The 21,366-nt window shown below is 43.9% G+C and overlaps 1 protein-coding gene across 3 annotated transcripts in view; it reads left to right on the forward strand.

Moving 5' to 3' along the window:
* The first annotated feature begins 211 nt into the window (after positions 1-211).
* Positions 212-21,366, forward strand: part of mphosph8 (M-phase phosphoprotein 8) — a 38,437-nt gene continuing 17,282 nt past the window's right edge. For all 3 annotated transcript variants that reach the window (XM_080786181.1, XM_080786179.1, XM_080786180.1), the window contains exons 1-7: positions 212-722; positions 7,329-7,493; positions 7,996-9,189; positions 9,997-10,081; positions 13,652-13,915; positions 15,919-16,041; positions 16,806-16,894. In XM_080786181.1, coding sequence (XP_080642307.1) covers positions 609-722; positions 7,329-7,493; positions 7,996-9,189; positions 9,997-10,081; positions 13,652-13,915; positions 15,919-16,041; positions 16,806-16,894 — 2,034 coding nt within the window. In that variant the 5' untranslated portion in view covers positions 212-608. The remainder of the gene's footprint in view (positions 723-7,328; positions 7,494-7,995; positions 9,190-9,996; positions 10,082-13,651; positions 13,916-15,918; positions 16,042-16,805; positions 16,895-21,366) is intronic.

Genomic DNA, 21,366 nt, shown 5'->3' on the forward strand with positions numbered 1-21,366 from the left:
CTATAGGAACTAAACAGAAACCCAGTCCATATACTCTTAAGAGTCCACCACCATGTTTTTCGCTGGCTAATGTTTAGCGGGCTGCAGCAGCAGATTCATAATTATTCCCTTGGCCACTTTAACAGTCACATCCGCTCTGGAGAGTCACGGCAGGATACGGAAACGGTCATTCTACTTTGCATGCATGTTCTGAGGAGGGAGGCGAGGGAAGGAAGGAAGGAAGGAAGGGAAGCCTCAGCCTGGTGGTGGTGGTGACGCGAGGTTTAGGTTAGAGAGATTGAGAATACATACTGCTGTTACTGTAGTGTAGCCCGATGCTAGCAGCTAGCTAGTAGTAACTAGCTAAACCACCACCTCGGGCCTGCCTCACCTGACTGTCTGACAGACGAGTTGCAGCGGCGGCGGGGACGGAGTAAACAAAAAGGGACAAATCGCTGCATTCATTCTTTTATTTATTTACCCCCCCCCCTCCTTTTTTGGCTTTGTTTGCTGCACACACATCACACACACACACACACACACACACACACACACACACATTACACAGCGCAACCACCACTGTGACTGCTGCTGCTGCTGGAACCAGCGCGGCGGCGAATCGGATCGTCATGGCGGGCGAAGCGGTGCGGGTGGAGGCCGGCGGCGCGGACAGCGACCAGGACGATGAGGTGGAAGAAGCTCAGTACGAGGTGGAGAGGATCATTGACATGCGGGTGGAGGAGGTAAAGAGAGAAGGAGGCTCCATAGAGGGCTGCTGCTGGGTCACACACACACACACACACACACACACACACACACACAAACATGGCTGGCTTGCTTTCACTTTGCTCTGTCTGTTGTTGCGATCGGACAATAATACACACACACAGTGACACACGTTGTGTTTGTGTTCACTTTTTACTGTGGGTACGACATTGTTCCGTATTATTATTCACGCCACGATGAGGCCCGCACTGCAGGCAGTTGTTGTAGTGTGTGTGTGTGTGTGTACTGTAGGCACACTGTCTGACTGACACAGCCGTGGGATGTGCAAAAGCACACTAGTGTAGTCTGTGTGAGTGTGACTCTGTGTGTGCGTGTGTGTTGCGCACACCCCGCACGCAGCAACACATCCACCGACCGTACTGTACAACTATAGTACCGGTATATACAACTTTACTTAAGCCATGATGATGTCCGCTACAGCCAGGCAAATAAAGGCAGGACCGTTTGCAGGCTTTGTACATATACGTACGGTAATCATATCATAACATGCATTTTTACTGAACAATGGCCATGCCCAGTCAGTCAGACAGTGCACCGTCCGTCCGTGCACGTTTTTTTTTATGCTGATCTCGATCTGGATGTCAACAACAACAATGTCCCTTTATTATTGTCTCTCTGGTTAAGTGTAATATTGATAGCTAGCTAACGGCCGTTAGCACAGTCGCAGTGTTTGTTTATTTTATTTTTTAATGCAGAGCCAGAGCAGACTACTATAGCCATATGGTTGGTTATAGTTATAGAGAAGCCCATTCCCGACACCGAATCAAAATAAAAAGATTTTTGTTCTCGCAAATCTCAGACGAGCAATCAAAGAAACGGCCTTTTAAAAAAAAAAACTCTTATCATGTAAATCTAATGGACTTCCAGTTTCTTGTGTATGTTAGGTATTAACTACCTAAGGCTGCAGCGCTATGTAACTTTCCCCCTACCCCGGATTTGAACCTGCTCAAAATATAAATGCTGAAATGTTAACCATTGAGCTGAGCCGGCCTGGTTAAATTTATTCTTGACCATCAGCTCAAAATTCGTGTCAGATCCTGTGTCTAGGAGGTGAGACATTGATTGATTGAAATTTGCAGAATTACAGTACATTTCAAGCACAAACTCAATACAAAGACTGTCCCTCTGGTGTTGTGGGTGTGGACTTTCGTTTACATTAAGGAAGTATTTAGACAGGTGGTACATGGGTATCTTGGTGGTGTATCGAATTTTGTGGACCAGACCCATTGCAAGATGCTGTACTCTGTCGTCGACCCTAAGCCATCCCAGCCTGTCAAAGTGGGCAGGGGTGAGGTGGGTTCGGGGGCTGAGGCCAAGTAGGAGCCTGACCAGTTTGTTTTGGGAGGTCTGGAGCCTTGTTGACCTTTGACATGATGGAAAATGTCTCGATACAATAGCAGGGAGACATGCAACCACCACCCCGATTGTTTTTCACAAGATTTTTTTTTTTTAAAGTTAAATAGTGAGTTATGTCATTTTGCCATTACCACCATAACTCTTAACAAGTAAGCATTGTTTGTTTACAGTCACAGCCAGCGCTGCTACCTCTCCAGTCCAAAACAGCTGCCTACGTGTTTCGGTTCCCTGTAACTTTCACAGCCTGTGTCAATAGTAGTACGATAAGTCAAAGTTAAACATCGGCAACTGTAACATGGTACACATTTTCATAAAACGTGTTCTTGTTGAACTAATCATATGATGGAATGAACATTACCACATGCTGACTCCCGAGGTCACGGCATGTTTAGATTAAATGAAAAATGTCCAGCCAAACCAAGGGCTGGACTGGGACACAATGTGTCATTTAAAGGCCTTGATCAGGCGCGTGATTTCTTTCTACGTCCGAGCATAGACATGGTAACGCCCCGCCTGCCTCTGATTGGCCTACCGACACTTCCGCTCTTGCCTGTCCGCCGAGATGCAAGGCTACGCCGTGGTGGGAAATAATACAAGTACAAGAGAATGGCAACACGCGACAGTAACTTGTAACTTTAATTTTTGTAGAAGAGCTCCCGACCGGATCATACAGACTTTTGAAACAGAGACCAGGTGAAGAGCAAACCACCGCTCCAGCCCTTCTCTCTGTTCTTACTCACCACCGCTCAACGTTATTTCAGCTCCGGTGGTCAGCTTACCACCGGAGCGGTGGTCACCTCACCACCGTAAATCCAGACTACTACCTTGACTATAGGCCTTAATATTGTTTATGCCGTTGGCCTGTTTATTTGTGAACTTGAAACATTATTGTACTGTAAAAAGGACTCTTTTTCCCTTGATCTTTATTCTTTATACAAATTAAAGTCATCTCGGAGGACAGGCAAGACGGGCAGTGTCGGTAGGCCAATCGGAGGCAGCCGGGGCATTACTATGTCTATGGTAGGCCAATCAGAGGCAGGCTTGGCGTTACCATGTCTATGGTAGGCCAATCGGAGGCAGGCTTGGCGTTACCGTCTCTATGCTCGGACGTAGAAAGAAATCCCTCTGATCAGGCCTCTTCTGATGTGTGTCAATCAAGTGGCTCCCCTAACATTATCCCATTTGGGGCGGGAACCCCTTTTGGTGTTTTAAGCATTATGTTATGCTTTAGCTATTGAAAAATAGCAGATCTACAAGCTCGCAGCTTGTAGGTCTGCTAAAAATGGCTGACATAGAAACATAGGATGTAGAAGACAATTTTAGAATCTGATCTCGGGTCAGAATGGGTTATATTCATAACCTTGCTGGTCACGTACAGATACAGACCAGGTGGCAGGCAACAGGATGCCCGTGGGCCAGAACTGTCCTGTTGCCTGCCAGTGATAATATCTGTCTCTGCAAATTCATTTAGTCAATAATTTACACTCTTCTCTCTGACTGTCCCACACACACAGCAGAGGCGTATCTACAATAAGGACTAGGGCAGGCGTCCGTCCGCCTGTCCAAATCAATTTTCTGTAAAATGTATCCGTGGCATATCTCTCAAATTCATACAATGAGGAAAAAAAGAGGGGGCAAAAACAAGACCTGAGAACTATTAGTGGACAGCCTCAATCACCCGTTGGAATGTAAATGCATGCCTTTCAGCCTTTGTATCCTACTCGTCTGGCAGGTATATCTCGTTGAAAACCTTTAGTGCTACGATTGTGCGCGGGGAGACGACAGTTAACACATCTTGCCTGCCCAAAATGTAATTCTTGCCTGCCCAAAGAAATGTAATTCCTGGAAACGCCACTGACACACGGGTTATAAATAATGTCCAAATGGAGAATCTGCCCCCAGCTTAAGAATGCTTTTATCCTTGTTAAGAGTGAATGACGGGTAGGAGTTTCACAATGATGGGCTTACATGTAAGGCTTTGGGCCGATTCATACTCCTGTTTCGGCGCTGTAGTGCCGAAATGATTTCGGCTCGTCAGAAAATTTCAGTAGCACCGAAGAGCCGACTTTAGGACGGTACCCGCCCCCCCGAACCTCAAATGACGTCAAATTGTAGGCTCTACAGCGCCGAACCGACTTTTATTCGGCTCTAAAATAGGAGTATGAATCGACCCTTAGCAATACACCGTTTCTCTCCATCTCGTCAAGAAGAGACCTTGCTCTGCTGTTGTATCTCATTTTATCTACCACTGTTATTACATTTGTTTGTTTACACACACTGTAACTCATTTGTTTGCACAAATGTGGGGCACTGATATGCCACTCTTATCTATTAACATTTATAGAATTTAGGGATGCTCCGATCAGGTTTTTTGGAACCGATACCGATCACTGATTGTTTTTCTCATGATTAGCCGATACCGATAGGGCCGATACTGATCTTGTGAAATGTTGCACATTTTAATATTTCCCAAATTATTATATGTCAAAACTGTGCCTGTGTGTGTGTGTGGGGAGGAAGGGGACAATGTTTAGGCCTGTGACAAAAATGCAAAATTAAATTATTCTCTATGTCTGATTGACATTTTTACCACAAATGGTGTAAAAGGTCAGTTTCTCCAGATAAGGTAAATTGCCGATTACCGATCAGAGTGAATATCTGTCGATATGGCCCATTATCTCTAATCGAATTAGCAATTAACCCATTCTGACCTGAGATCAGATTCATGCGAGGTTTCCACTGGACACACACTGGTCTGATGAACCCATTCTGACCTGAGATCAGATTCTAAAAAAATGTCAGTCGTTCTTCGATTTTTCAAAAATAGCAGACCTACAAGCTCGTAGCGCGCCACTCGGTGGCGCGCTATGAGCTTGTAGATCTGCTATTTTTCAATAGCTAAAGCATAACATGATGCTAAACACCAAAATGGGTGCCCGGTCAGAATGGGTTAAATGACCCACTGTGATTATGTTCTGGCCTATGATCAATTCTTTGGGGATCTAACCCCAACCTTCCCAGTCTCAGGGGCGGACACTCTAAACCACAAGGCCACTGTGCTGGTAAAGTGTAGGCTGAGTGATATTAAAATGATGACAACCAAGGCCATAAATGTGCAAAGACAAAAATCGCTAGTTGAAGCCCTAACATGCTCCAAGCGATATACTACTGTGGCATGTTGGAGGTTTGCGGTCAGGGTCAATAATTGTTGTAATGTCAGCAATGTTAATATAAAATGTCCACGAAAATCTTCATGGGGGCTAAAAGGGGCTATTTAATTCTTCATGGGGGCTGTAGCCCCATAGCCCCCCACAGAGTCGACGTCGTTGCTCTAGGTTATGTTATTTCTGCTCCAGTGCCATATTATCAAGCCTGGAAAGAGAGGAGAAGATTGCGGTTTGTGAAATCGGATACATTGAGGAAGTCACTTTACTGGCAGTATTCCAGGCTGATGCAACGGTCAAAACTGAAAGTTGTGTCTGTTGGTGCTTGATTATCTTGGGTCTATGTGTCTGTTGGTGCGTCTGTGGGCCTGATTATCTTGGGTCTATGTGTCTGTTGGTGCGTCTGTGGGCCTGATTATCTTGGGTCTATGTGTCTGTTGGTGCGTCTGTGGGCCTGATTATCTTGGGTCTATGTGTCTGTTGGTGCGTCTGTGGGCCTGATTATCTTGGCTCTATCAGGCATGAGCTGCATAAACATGGTGCAACGCATAAGCTGACAGCGGGGCAAGTTTAGCCGTGTTTTCCCTCATTTAGCTGGAAATGACTTTTAAGGGTTTTATGACATTCATTTTTCTTTTAGGTTTTATGACCTCAATTACACCCCAAAAACCTGAACTTTGAACATTCAGTGGATTTTCTGTGGTCTGAAGTTTTCTACAATGAAAACAGGCAACACAGTGACATCTGCTGGCAAATCCCATTGACATATATGGGTTTTGCAGGCTCTTAACATCACAAACTGCAGCACCTGTTTGAGCCAGAAAATCTACTGAATGTTAAAAGTTCATGTTTTTTGGGTGCAATTGAGATTAGAAAACCTAAAAAAAAATAAGAACAATTCCAAAACCTTTTTTTTTAATGTCACAATCCCTTTAAGAGTACTTTAGTAGGGAAAAGAGTAAGACAGGAAACATCCACTAGTTAGTTTGTGACAGAGGCGTATCTACAAAAATTGTTCAAATCCATTTCTGCCTGTTGGCCATAATCCATACAATGAGAAAAAAAGAGGACAAAAACAAGACCTACAAGAGAACTATTAGTGGACAGCTGATTAACTGTTGCGGTAGAGCCTCAATCACCCGTTGGAATGTAAATGCATGCCTGTCAGCCCCCTTTCAGAACGACGAGTGGCCCAGGAAATGATTCCCCATTCATTTTCTCCATAGGCTTTTCAAAAAGTATTTATTTAAAGTCTGTTACGCCGTGGACAAAGCCAACTCGGATCGTGACAAATCATGACAATGAACACAATGTTTTGGGCCGATCAAATAATTTAGAAGAAGAAAAACAAAACAAATAGTGTTGTATCCTGCCTTTTTATTTTCTTCTTTCTAATTATTTGATCGGGCCCAAAAATATTGTGTTCGTTGTCATGATTTGTCACGATCCGAGTTGGCTTTGTCCGCGGCGTAACCGTCTTTAGTTTATATAAACACTTTTTAAAAAGCCTATGGAGAAAATGAACGGGGAATCATTTCCTGGGCCACTCGTCGTTCTGAAAGGGGGTGGGACTGCGACGCTCTATTAACACATCTTGCCTGTTCAAAATGTAATTCTTGCCTGCCCAAAATGTAATTCTTGCCTGTCCAAAATGTAATTCTTGCCTGCCCAAAATTTAATTCCTGGAAACGCCACTGGTTTGTGAAGTCTCTTTTGTGATGGTTTGTGAATGGTCTATGCTTGGCAGTGCTGTAAAAAATGTACCTTGAAGATAATTAGCTTATTGTGTTGAGCCGAACTCGGTAGAAGAGAAGACGTATAATACGCAGGCATTTATTTTTTGTCTAATTCAGTGTAGCAGCACGAAGATATTTTATGTTATAAGTTTGAATTCGTATGCTCACACCCATACCATCCCTTTTTTCCCCCTCCTTCTACCCATACAATTAGATTTACACACCAGGAATCAAATGTTATGCAATGCCACATTAAATACCTGGAGCTGTCCAAAAACCTTTTGTCTATTTTTTTTTTCCTATCCAGGGAGAGGTGCTGTACCGGGTCCGGTGGAAGAACTACTGTTCTGATGATGACACCTGGGAGCCCGAGGCCCATTTGGAGGACTGTCGTGAGGTCCTCCTGGCGTATAAAAGGGCCATCGTGGAAGCCAAGGCCAAGAAGGCCGCCGAGGCGAATAAGAAGACCATGGTGAGTCTGGTGCTGGGGGGGTCACGATAAAGACACAAACATCTGGTTTAACCCATTTTGGGGCGGGAAGTAACACCCTTTTGGTGTTATACTTTAGCTATTGAAAAATAGCAGATCTACAAGCTCGTAGCGCGCCACCGAGCGGCGCACTACGAGCTTGTAGATCCGCTATTTTTGAAAAGCCGTGAAAATGTGGTGCAAATATTTGAATATTTATTCTTTCAGAGCGTTTTTAACTCAAATCTTTGCTTCTGAGGTGTCCCTGGAACTACATCTTTTCAGATGGGGGTCGGTGGCCAATTACATATATTTTTGGGGGTCCTTGACATGATAATGTTTGAGAACCACTGACATAGAAACATGCAGGTTTTCAGAAAACGCTCGTGATTTAGACAGACATTTGTAGAATCGACGTCGGGTCTAAATGGGTTTAAATTGCATCACTGTGCTTGTATAAACAAATCACTAAAACAATCACTTTGTCCTCTTCCTGACCATCCAGAAGTTGCCTACAAAAAGTGACGTGTTTGACGCGAACTCAGAGAGTGACTCCGACATGGACCGGCCGACCGACATGCCCGTCAGGAAGAAAAAGAAGAAGAAGAAGAAGGAGGAGGAGGAGGAGCAGCAGCATCGTCATCAGAAGGAGAAGGAGAAGGAGAGGGAGAGGGAGAAGGAGAGGGAGAGGGAGAGGGAGAGGGAGAAGGAGAAGGAGAAGGAGAAGGAGAAGGAGAAGAAGAAGAAGAAGAAGGACAAACAGAAGGAGGAGGTCATAAAGCCGCGGCCGGCGCCGGAGACGGACGACGAGGAGGACGAGGAGCGCGGCGGCGGCGGCGCCACCTCGCCTCCCTCCACCCCCAGGGAGGGCAGGAAGCAGGCCGACCTGAAGAAGAGGCTGGTGGACTCGGAGGAGGACGAGGAGCAGGACACGGTTCCGCCCAAGAAGCACCGGAAGGACAAGGCCAAGGACGGGTCGAGACACAGGAAGGAGGAGGAGGCGGGGGGGAAGAAGAAGAGGGGGAAGAAGGAGAGGAGGGTGGAGTCGTCGGAGGACGAGGCGCCGCCGTCGGCCCCACCCCCGGCCCACGCGGAGGAGGACGACCACCAGAGCGACGGGCCGGCCAGCGCCGAGGCCCAGGCCGACGACGATGCCGCTGCCGCCACCGCCGCGGCGGCGAAGGAGAAGTCGTCGCGGTCGTCGTTAGACTTGTCGTCCAAACAGAAGAAGGGCAACAAGGAGCTGAAGCTGCAGGGCATCAAGGACCTCATCCGCGACAAGAAGAGCGGGAAGTCCGACACCCTGGCCAAGCTGAAGACCCTCACCCTGGCCTCCAAGGCGCGCGAAGACACCACCCCTCTCTCCTCGGACTCCAGCGACAGCTCCACTCTGAGCAAGAACAAGAAGGCCAAGAGCAAGGGACAGGACGGCGGCGCCTCCTCCGTGGCGCCGCCCGGCGCCAAAGTCCCCTCTTCATCCGCCTCCTCGTCCTCCTCGTCTTCCTCCACCACCGCCGCGGCCACGAGCGGCGGCAGCAAGGCGAAGGACGAGGAGGTGGCGAAGGAGGACGCCGCGGGCCAGGGCTCCACCAACCTCTTTGAGAAGTTCCTCTTGGGCTGCGGCGAGGCCAAGGATCGCGCCCCTCGTAGGCACTCGGTTCACCCGCCCACCTCCACAGACGGCGGCAACAAGTCTAAGGTATGGAATGGAAGCATGTCCCCAGAACAAGAGGGGAGTTACCTTTTTATGTCTCTAATAAGGTTTGGAATGGAAGCATGTCCCCAGAACAAGAGGGGAGTTACCTTTTTATGTCTCTAATAAGGTTTGGAATGGAAGCATGTCCCCAGAACAAGAGGGGAGTTACCTTTTTATGTCTCTAAGGAATGTGAGCAGTCGTGGCAGACTCTTTCCTCTAATGAGTAGTCGGGCTTTAAGGATTGCTGAGAGGTAGACACAGGAGAGACAGCCTTTTAAAGTAACTCTGGGCACAGACAATTCACCTCCAATGTGAAAGAGTAAAGTGAAACTTGAACACAATCGCTTGGAATTGGATCAACCAAATATTTTATTGTATGACCGCACATACTAGCGTCATGTCCAGGGGGTGTACTTGTACATCAAGCTGCCTCACGCTACAGAAACGGGAGATGGGCTCCTGCCCTATGGGCCTCATGGCTACAGAAACAGGAGATAGGCTCCTGTCCTATGGGCCTCATGGCTACAGAAACAGGAGATAGGCTCCTGTCCTATGGGCCTCATGGCTACAGGAGATAGGCTCCTGCCCTATGGGCCTCATGGCTACAGAAACAGGAGATAGGCTCCTGTCCTATGGGCCTCATGGCTCGGCATGGCTACTTGCTTACTTACTTACATTATCCCTTAAAGAATCATTGGTAATTGCACTCACTGATGCACATTGTAATGCAAAATGTGAACTTTGATCTGAACATCTACTATTTGATGCCTTCTGAAATACCTATTTATTTTTTTAATTTCCAATGTCAGCTTGTAGGGAAAATTGAGAAGAGATCCAAGACATCGAAAGACTCTCCAGCTCAGAAGGCAGAAGAGAAGACCAAGCAGTCGGATGGTGAGAAACATAGAGCCTCATGCGAGCAGAACACATCAATGACACATTTCAGTTTGCTTTGCTATACATTACGATTAATCACCATTAATAACTAGGATATATATGATGAAGTGCACTGCAAAGACCATGGGTTGACCAAAGTCTGTGGTGGTGTTCCGCTTGCGAGCGTGAATGAATTAATGTATACACAGCAAATGTCATGGCAATTCGTCTGTTGTTTTTTCTGTCAGAGCTAGACAAACAAACATGTCCTCATTTGTAGGAGGAAATTACAATTATGAGTCTGATTAGCCGCAATTTGCAACTCTAGATTTTTTTATAGTGGGATGAATGTAGAGTTGCAATACCCTCCATTGACTCCCTACTCATCCAATTTGCGTTTGCGATCTGCTTATATTAAACAACGTTAAACTCATCTTTCAATCTGCCGAGCTTTTGTTTCATAAAAATCCACCGTAGACATGTTATGAGCTACTTTCTGTCAAGACATTCTGTGCAGGTGATTCTTTCTGTAAGTGTTGCAGTTTGGAAGCACTCGTTTTTGTTAACAGCTCGCGCTGCTGCCTCCTGCATTATGTGCAAATTCGAAACAGGTGGTACACTAGGGCCGTTCAGTGACATACGACGAGTGCTTCCAAACTCCAGCACTTTAAAATTATCACCTGCAGAGAAGTTCTTAACAGAAAGTTGCTCATAACATGTCTACGGGGGATTTTTATGAAAAACAAGCTCGGCAGATTGAAAGAGGATAATTCAAGCTTGGACTACAGCTGCAATGTTGGTGAGTTTATCGTTGTTTAATACAAGCAGATCGCATACGCAATTTGGATGAGTAAAAAAAGATTGGCCAAAACGCAATATCATTTGGGCCAGATTACTTTCTCTGCATGCATGTTATATAACCACACAACACCCTTACGGTCCCTGTTCTGGCCATATCGTGAACATTCAGCTAAAATAGGCAGAACAGCTGATCTACAAGCTCTGATGCATTGTGATGCATGCATTGTAGATCGGCTATTTTTGCTATTTGACAATTTAGCATGATTTTCCTTTTCTTCCCCGTGGCAAAATTCAAAGCAGCCTACAGATGCGCAATTGTATATAAAAATAAGAGGGTACACAGGTAGACAAACGTAAGAACCAGTGAATACTGCACTGTCCGTGACAACTTTGTGGCCTTTCATATTGACGTTAAGCACATTCAATTTAACCCATTTTGGGGCGGGAACCCTTTTTGGGGTTTAACCCATTCTGACCTGAGATCAGATTCATACGAGGTTTCCACTGGACACACACTGGTCTGATTAACCCATTCTGACCTGAGATCAGATTCTAAAAATGTCAGTCGTTCTTCGATTTTTCAAAAATAGCAGACCTACAAGCTCGTAGCGCGCCACTCGGTGGCGCGCTATGAGCTTGTAGATCTGCTATTTTTCAATAGCTAAAGCATAACATGATGCCAACACCAAAACGGGTTCCTGTTCAGAATGGGTTAAACATTATGTTAAAATGTAGCTGTCTTCAAATGGAGTGACCAACTTTTATTTCAGGGATACAGCAACGTTTCGGCCCATGCGGCGGCTTTCATCAGGCGATCTTTATAAAGATAGCCTGATTCATTTTTGGGGCACCGTACCCTCTCCTAGGCACCTGTCGCCTCCAAGTGTGCAAAAGCCTTGCTTTAAAAAAGAAAAAATAGCTATTGAAAAATAGGCAAATAGCAGATCTACAAGCTCATAGCGCGCCACCGAGTGGCTAATATTCCCAATTGAGTTCCATCTGTCACGTTGGTGCTGTCGTCAATGGCAAGAGAGAAGACAATAAATGTCTTCACTTTGTCTCTTATTACTTAGTTGACTATAATTTATGTTCAGCTCTTTGAGCTCTGCTAGACAGGTTCTTGTGGAACAGTGCCCCCTACTGGTCTCTTCCAGGGACTTGCCCCCCCACTATTTTCTCCGTCATCATGCACTTCCTGTTTTTGAGTTGACAAAGCAGTGTAGCGCCTCTCGTCTCACTCCGTCTCCTAGTTGTTGAATATCCGTCTGTAAGTACTGTGTTTGTGCTTTAGAACCCGAGACATGATTGCGAGCTCCTTTTTGACAACCCAACCGTGTATTTTCTCTGTAGTAAAAAACGTCGTGTTTTGTTATTATTCAGTCATGTGGCCTAGCATGCTAGCCCTTTTATTTTTTAGCTTGTTTACCTACTGGCCACTGTGTGCTTTGTTAGCTTGTATGCTATTCGCCTTGGAGCCAATTCTAATGCTTTCAGACAGAGATGGTGTATTTTTCTTTTGACTTTTCAGTGATTTATTTGTGAATATCGGGAGTGATTTGAACAAGACTATTTTCGGATTTTGAAAATAGTAATTCATGTTATTAATGTACTCCTTATTTTATTTATATTTTATGATTCTGTTCAAAACAGCAGATCATGCTATATGGATTATGTACCTGCTAATTTTCATTTAATCGAAAATGTGTAGCTGCAATTAACGTTTGCAAGTTACAAATAATTCATGTAGTTAAAAGCATTGGTAAAAAAAAGTATATACACTATTTACAGTGGGAAGCTTTATTCTTTACACATGGTAACAAATGCATTGTGTTTCATGTCATTTCAGTAATACAAAATTAAAATAAGGATTAAATGAAGGAAAGGAAAAGTCTCTTTCAAATGGCAAACAGTCTCCTCCTGGTCCTTTATGATGTTTATCTGGCTGCCTAGCTCTGACACCTTGGGGGCAGAGAACAGTAAAAGATCTTTTAACCCATTTAGACCTGACGAAAAACCTATGTTTCTGTATCAGCGGTGCTCAATATTTCATGTCAAGGACCCCAAAAATGATGTTATTTGCCCCCTATCTGAAAATATGATGTTCCACGGAACTCCTCAGAAGCAAATATTTGAGTTAAAATGTTCACTCTGTAATAATATATACATTTGAGGCACATTTTCATGATTCTTCTAAAATAGCAGATCTACAAGTTCATACCGTGGCACTCGGTGCCACGCTATGAGCTTGTAGATCTGCTATTTTTCAAATAGCTAAAGCATAACCTAATGCTTTAAAACACCAAAAGTGGTTCCTTCGTGCTTACACATACACACAGCAAGCAGTAACCTGCTGCCCCCGTTGTTTTCTGTGTAGGGCAACCTTTTTGGTAAAAAACAGCTGATCTACAAGCATAAATGACATGAAGTGTTGATTGGAGATCCATCTGCATATAATTAGAAAAAGGGGGTAAAATAAGTGGGTACTCAACAAATTAAAGTGCTCTTAACGGTACCCGGTATCGGCGAGTACTAAGAATGAAGTACTCGTACTTGTATCGGGACAACTAGATGAGACGGTGGCTTTCGCACACAGGCCGATGTTTGGACGTGAATATTTTTAATTGAATATAGCTTTTATTTATCCTCTGTCCCCTTCCCACCCCACCCCGTAGGCCTGTTATTTGACACCCCTGGTTTACCATAGGTAAAAGATGACAGCTGTTAACATTCACGTCCCGAATGAGTTTATTTGTAACGTTTGGTCTTTCGTTCCTCCCTCCCCTCAAGCCTCCAGAACCGGCCAGAGCCACGGCTTTAACTTGGACAGCGACGAGAAGGAGAGCGATGAGTTCACGCCGAGGTCGAGGTTCTCCGAGGAGTCCAGGGAGCGCAGGGAGAGGGTAGAGGAGCCTCAGAGGTCCAGCTGGGACCGGCGGACCCCCACCGGTACCGATGACAAGAGGAAGAAGAGGGAGGACAGTGAGCCCAGGCTCTTCATAGCCTGCGATGACAACCTGGACCCCACGGACCCCCTCGAAGGCGATAAGGCTGGTATGATCATCACGCCGCCCTTCTTCCGGTGTTGTTTTCGTCGACTAAAAACTAAGACTGAGGGAAACTAATCTATGATGACTAAATATATTGAAAATTTCGTCAACGCATAAAAACTAGACTGAAATGTTAGGGAGGATGTTAGGGAGGGACTAGTGGAAAAGAGATCCAGTTTTATGCTAGGTTGCATGCTGAAAATGGCAGATCTACAAGCTCGCGTTGCGTGTAAGATCTGCCATTATGATGGCTTCAACAAGGCCTGTCAAAACACATTTTAGTCGACTAAATCAACTGTAGATTTAGTCGACTAAAATCATATTATTAAAAATGAGAATGAGACTAACAATATGCCCCCAAACATCCTGGGTGTTCCTCACTTCACACAAGTGTGATTTGTACACTACAAACAAACAATCAGCTTTCTTAGCCCTAGAACACTAAACATGGGTGATTTTCACAAGGACAATTATATTTTTTGTAAATTTCATAATGTTGTGGTGATGTCTGAGGTGGGCGGGTCTTTCAATACTTTCATGATGCTCAGTGACATCATAATGTTGCTGATGTCTGAGGTGGGCGGGTCTTTCAGTGACATCATCGATTAGAAGGTAGGTTTGTTTCCCTGCCCACATCCCTGGCTTTTCCTACAGGCAGGTGTTGGGGTGAATTTCACCTGTGTTTAGTGATGGTGTGATAAGAGAAAATCCAATACACCCACAAAGGGACTTTCTTTTTTTTCTTTTTTTCTTCACTGGACCCTTCTCACATGTCTTAGGAATGGGTGGACCAAAGGAGAAGTTCCCAACTTAATTTCTCTCTTTCTTTTTAGGAATATTAAAAAAAGAATATGCACTTCTGCCCCCCCCCCCCATGATAGGGCCCTTATCTATTTTTTGTGAAAAGTCATGATGAAATATTAAAGAAGAGTACCTCAAGTTGCCATGTATTGCTGTACTGCAATATATTTGGATGATAAATGTTTTTTTATGGAATATTTTATATTGGGTAAAATATACCCGTGTTTTAGTGATGGTGTAACAAAAAAAATATGTTTAGTGTTCTAGGATTTAAAAAAAAAACACACCTGTGTGAAGTGAGGGGTGTGCTTATATCAAACATCATCTCATTCTGGCCAATCACAATTTGTGTCCTCACTTTTGCTCATACTTAATAATTATAGGAAACGGTAGCAAAACAATGTTTGTGTTTACACAAACCCTCAAAGCTGGACATAGGTGGCCCCTCCAAAAAAGAAATAAATCTGTACCAATCACGCGAGCCCCTGGGATGATTCCTGATCTCAGATCTGGGCAGGTTTTCTTAATTATGTTCCATTGATTGATAGACAGCCACTGTTTTTCACTTTGTGCTGCACATTTGTCCACCAGAGGGTGCTACTGCACAACTTGATGTTGCCTTGTTTGATTTTCAAGCAGGCTTTAGACATGAATTGGTTTATTATTATCTGTAGTGCAGTTAATCACACGTTTGCCTCCCCTACTCCCTAATAAACGTTATTGACCTCGGAATAATTTTGGAATGTTTTTAGTTACTAAACATGATTATTTGGAACATTTCAGATTCATTGATAAAAAATAAGTTAATTAAGTCCTTGGCAGACATTGATTTAAGCCATGGAACGAACCCCTGTTGGTGTTTCAAGCATTATATTAATACTTTAGCTTTCGAAAAATAGCAGATCTACAAGCTCTTAGTGCGGCACCGAGTGCCGCGCTATGAACTTGTAGGTCTGCTATTTTTGAAAAATCATGAAAATGTAGTGCAAATATTTGAATATATATTCTTTCAGAGCGAACATATTCAACTAAAATATTTGCTTCTGGGGGGGGGTCCCTGGAACAACATATTTTCAGGTGGGGGTCGGCGGCCAATTACAGATATTTTTGGGGGTCCTTGACATGAAAATGTTTAAGAAAATGTAAAGTATCTTAAATGTTGTCACCATCTGTCTCTCTCTCTCTCTGGTCTCTCATGAACTCCAGACAAGGGCCAGGCCACGCTGAGTCTGGGGATGGACCTGAACCTGGACTGGATGACCCTGGACGACTTCCAGAAACATCTGAACGGCGAAGACGAGATGCTCTCCGGTCCTCCCTTATCTCCCAGTAAGTATTTCCATTAACTTAAGCTGTTGTGCCTCGACTGATTTTGATGCTGAGTGTGCTGAGATGCTGAGTGTCAAGCAGGGAGGCACTGGGTCCCATTTTTACAGTCTTTGGTATGACCCGGCCGGGGATCGAACCCCGACCTCCCAGTCTCAGGGCGGACACTCTAACCACAAGGCCACTGAGCTGTCCCTGCGACATACTAGCGTCATGTCCAGGGGGTGTACTTGTACATCAAGCTGCCTCACGTTTTAGAAACAGGAGATAGGCTCCTGCCCCTATGGGCCTCATGGCTACAGAAACAGGAGATAGTCTCCTGCCCCCTATGGGCCTCATGGCTACAGAAACAGGAGATAGGCTCCTGCCCCTATGGGCCTCATGGCTACAGAAACAGGAGATAGGCTCCTGCCCCTATGGGCCTCATGGCTACAGAAACAGGAGATAGGCTCCTGCCCCTATGGGCCTCATGGCTACAGAAACAGGAGATAGGCTCCTGCCCCTATGGGCCTCATGGCTACAGAAACAGGAGATAGGCTCCTGCCCCTATGGGCCTCATGGCTACAGAAACAGGAGATAGGCTCCTGCCCCTATGGGCCTCATGGCTACAGAAACAGGAGATAGGCTCCTGCCCCCTATGGGCCTCGTGGCTACAGAAACAGGAGATAGGCTCCTGCCCCTATGGGCCTCATGGCTCGGCAAGGCTACTCGCATGCAATTCTCAGCTTCTTCCTAATAATATCCTCCCTCCTCTCTGTCGTTCTCAGGCGAACTGAGGGATGCTGTTAAAAGTGGAGACTACATGTCAGTGAAACTCGCACTGAATTCCAAAGAAGACTACAACCTGGACCAAGAGGTGCGTGGCGTTTTCCCCTTTAACATAATTATGACCTTGGAACGATTCTACAAATGTCTTCTAAATCCTGTCTTCTAAATCCTGTTTTCTTGACAAAACTATGTTTCCATGTCAGTCGTTCTGAAACGCATGTCAAGGACCCCCCCCCCCCCCCCCCAAAAAAAGTACGGTAATTGTCCACCGACCCCCATCTGAAAATATGTTGTTCCAGGAACTCCCCCAGAAGCAAAGATTTGAGTTAAAAATGTTCGCTCTGAAAGAATATATATATATTCAAAGATTTGTGCCACATTTTCACGATTTCTCAAAAATAGCAGACCTACAAGCTCGTAGCGCGCCACTCGGTGGCGCGCTACGAGCTTGTAGATCTGCTATTTTTCAATAGCTAAATTATAACATGTTTAAAACACAAAGGGGTTCCCGTTAACATGATTTATGAGTCATGAACGGGCACTCGGTCATAATTTATGACCCGAGTGCCCGTTCCCAAGAAAATAAAAACAACCTGTATGGTTGCATTGTGCTCCGTTCTATCACTTTAGACAAACAGTTCATGCAATGTGTCTGCAGAGTATTACTCTTGACTTCCTGAGGGTTTCACATCAGAATCCAAACTGAACTGACATAGGCTTGCACCTTGGTTACCCCTGGAGAGAGAGAGAGAGAGAGAGTGTTGTGTGTGGGTGTGTGTGTGGGTGGGTGGGTGAGCTTTGTGCAGTCGTGGTTCAACAAAATCATATAGACGATGAATTCAAACTTGCTTTGCCAAGTGGTAGAGCAAAAAATAAAACAGGTTTGAGGTTCAATACTCTGTTTAAAGGATGTCTGCATTAACCCATTTAGGCCCGACGTCGAAATTTTAAAAAATGACTTCTAAATCACGACTGGTTTTCTGGAATACCTACAGTATGTTTCTATATCCGTGGTGCTCAATATTTCATGTCAAGGAGGAACCCCAAATATATGTAATTGGCCACCGACCCCCATCTGAAAATATGTTGTTCCAGGGATCCCCCCCCCCCCCCAGAAGCAAAGATTTTAGTTAAAAAACGTTCGCTAGTCTGAACGAATATATTCAAAGATTTGCGCCATATTTTCACGATTTTTCAAAAATAGCAGATGTGCAAGCTCGTGCCGCGCTATGAGCTTGTAGATCTGCTATTTTCTCAAAAGCTAAAGCATAACGTAAGGCTTTAAACACAAAGGGGTTCCCGAACTTCCCGTCCAAAATGGGTTAAGGTGTGTCTCAAGAACAAATGTTTTCTTACACGTTGGTGGCTAGATATGTGGTCCAGAGAATAAAAAAAAATAGATTACAGATTAGATTCTAGGTGACCAGTTGGAACTCGCAGTAATACCAGCTCAGTGGCCTTGTGGTTAGAGTGTCCGCCCTGAAACTGGGAGGTCGGGGGTTCGATCCCCAGCCGGGTCATACCAAAGACTGTAAAAATGGGACCCAGTGCCTCCCTGCTTGGCACTCAGCATCAAAGGGTTGGATTGGGGGGGTCAAATCTACTAATCAAATGATTCCCGAGCGCGGCACGGCTGCGGCTCACCGCTCCAAGAGATGGGTCAAATGCAGAGAACAAATTTCACTGCGGTTACATGTGTGACAATATCGTATGACTTTGACTTTGTAATAGAAACCTAAAAGTATTCAAAAATGTATTATTACGATGTAGGTTTTCAGCTCTGTTAGTCACACATCGCCGTAGTTCCCCACATCTTAGGCTTTAGTTACGTGTTAGTAACTAAAGTTTACGCCAAGTTTACGCCAACCACACGAGGCTGCACCACTATTAGGTCGGTTCACACTTCACAGTTCAACCACAATGTTCATATTTATAGAAACTCTTGTGCGTTTGACCTAAGACGAACAACAGAAACTGGACTACCGGCAGCGCAAACGAGGATGTTTTTCGAAAACCATACAAGGATTCTGTGATCTCAAGATCATCACCTGCAGAATTTCCCCGCTTTGTGCATATTAGAAAAATTGAGAACTTTAAAAATCAAGATATTCAATTCCCAAATTACATGATATCCTGCAGGACTCCCACGCCGATCACTTCTTCAAATCTAAGGTAAGAGTCTGAATCGAAACATTTATTTGATCATTGCTGTATGATAAAAATCAATATCAGCAGGTCTTGTTTGTTATTGACATTTAAATGTAATATAATACCATTTCTTGAGTCTAGTTATAAGCATAAGGTGTGGTAATTGAAGGATTTAAACAATATTCTAAAGGCACCTTTTATATTGTACAAAGATTGCCATAACCTCAGCATCTCAAAAACACTTGTCTCCATACTAGCCTGTACGTTTAACATTACTTTGAGTTGACATATTTCTCTTGTATTACATAATATATTTGTCATGGAACTACAGTATGAATCTTAGAGACTGTTGTATGTTTTTTTCTCCACCGTTTCTTCCAGGGGGAAGAAGCTGGTGAAGACGACAGTGCACACATGAAGCAGCCTTTGATAAACAGGTACTTCTTGCTCTCAGAACACCTGTCGTATCGCACTCATCACAGGCCGTTGGCATGCGCTTACAAATGTCAGCCGCAAGAAAGTTATTTCTTTATTTTAACCCATTCTGACCTGAGATCAGATTCATACGAGGTTTCCACTGGACACACACTGGTCTGATGAACCCATTCTGACCTGAGATCAGATTCTAAAAAAATGTCAGTCGTTCTTCGATTTTTCAAAAATAGCAGACCTACAAGCTCGTAGCGCGCCACTCGGTGGCGCGCTATGAGCTTGTAGATCTGCTATTTTTCAATAGCTAAAGCACGACATGATGCTAACACCCAAAATGGGTTCCCAGTCAGAATGGGTTAAAGAAATCCCTGGCTAATAAGACAAATATGCCTTAATGCGTCATATGCCTTAATGCCCTATATATAACACAAATGTGAAATTAAAAACAGCTTAAATATTTTATTTATTTCATAAGTAGTTTGTCTTTCACTCAATAGGGACAGCTCACATCATTCAAGTTCATGAATTCAGCCCTATGGAATATGGAATGCATTTGCTAACTAAAAAAAACGTTATAAAACAACGTAATACATTCTATGTAATATTAATATATTAATATTAATATGTAATATTCAAAATATTTTTTTATTAGCACATGTATTCCATTGGGCTGGACCACACATGACGGGAGTTGTCCCTAATTGAGTGAAAGATGGACTATTTCTAAAATATTTAAAGTGGTTTTACTTTTACATTTTAGTTTGCAGTAGAGGTCAGAGGACAATTATAAATGTATAATGTTAAAACATATTTGGCTTATTTAGCATTAATATTTGTCAGGAACCATTTATGAGTATAATGTATTCCTGATTATCTTCTGGAAGCTTAGTTGTTTTTATGTAAATGGAAATTTATTTAAAGTGTTTTCTTTTGTTGATGCCGTGTGTGTGTGTGTGTGTGTGCTCGCTCTAGTCCTGGATTTGGATAAAGTGTTAAAGGCGTAGTTCAGATTTCTTTAATTTAAGCTGTATGAAATACCTTCCATTAATATAGTGGTTGCAACTGCATTCATTGATTGCCCGAGTCCCGTGGTGGGAGTTCTGCTCTGGTTTTGGTCAATATTAAGTCATTTTGTGGGGGGCACGGGGGACCACGCAGTAAAAGTAAATTAATTCACAAAACTAACGCATTTGTATTGTTGACCCATTTCCGAAATATTAGCGCAATTTTCGTTCAACTTTGACCCCTCTATCACATGGAACTACTTTTTTGGCGTAGTGATATGGACACAAAAAACATAGTTCCGTGTGATAGAGGGGTAAAAATGAACGAAAGTTGCACTAATATTTTAGAAATAGCTCAACAATACAAATTACGTTAGTTTTGTGAATTCATTTACTTTTACTGCGTGGCCCCCTGTGCCCCACACAAAATGACCGGAACTACTTCATATTTCACCAAACACAGAGCAGAACTCTCGTCACGGGACTCGGGGCAATAAATGAATACGGTTGCAACCACTATATTAATGGCAAGTATTTCATACACCTTAAGTTAAAAAAGATCTGAACTATCCCTTTAAATGGAAAAGAGTTTGTGATGGCCAAAGTCACAATTAACAATTATTGTATTTTTCTTTTATACCTAATACGTATATGGACTTGGACATCACACATTCTTTCTATTTTCTTTTCCTATCTTTTGATTGCTAGTTGTAGGTTTAGTTGCAATGCATCTTGTGTTCTGTACCCGGCCTCCCATGCACTATTTCATCCCAACATCCCATGAATCAATATTCTTGGTCAGACATTTACAATGTTGTCAAAACGTTGTAGACGCTGCTTGATGCAATAAAGCCATGAACTATTTCTTGAATGGGTCACATGTGGTTTTTGTATCGAAAATTTGAAAGCTTTTGGATGGAGGGGTGAGCCGTCACACCCACCGCTAGGCTAAATGGTGATGTGTTGGCATTGCTTT

This window comes from Protomyctophum bolini (genome assembly GCF_963924005.1).
Source record: "Protomyctophum bolini genome assembly, chromosome: 16".
Taxonomy (NCBI): domain Eukaryota; kingdom Metazoa; phylum Chordata; class Actinopteri; order Myctophiformes; family Myctophidae; genus Protomyctophum; species Protomyctophum bolini.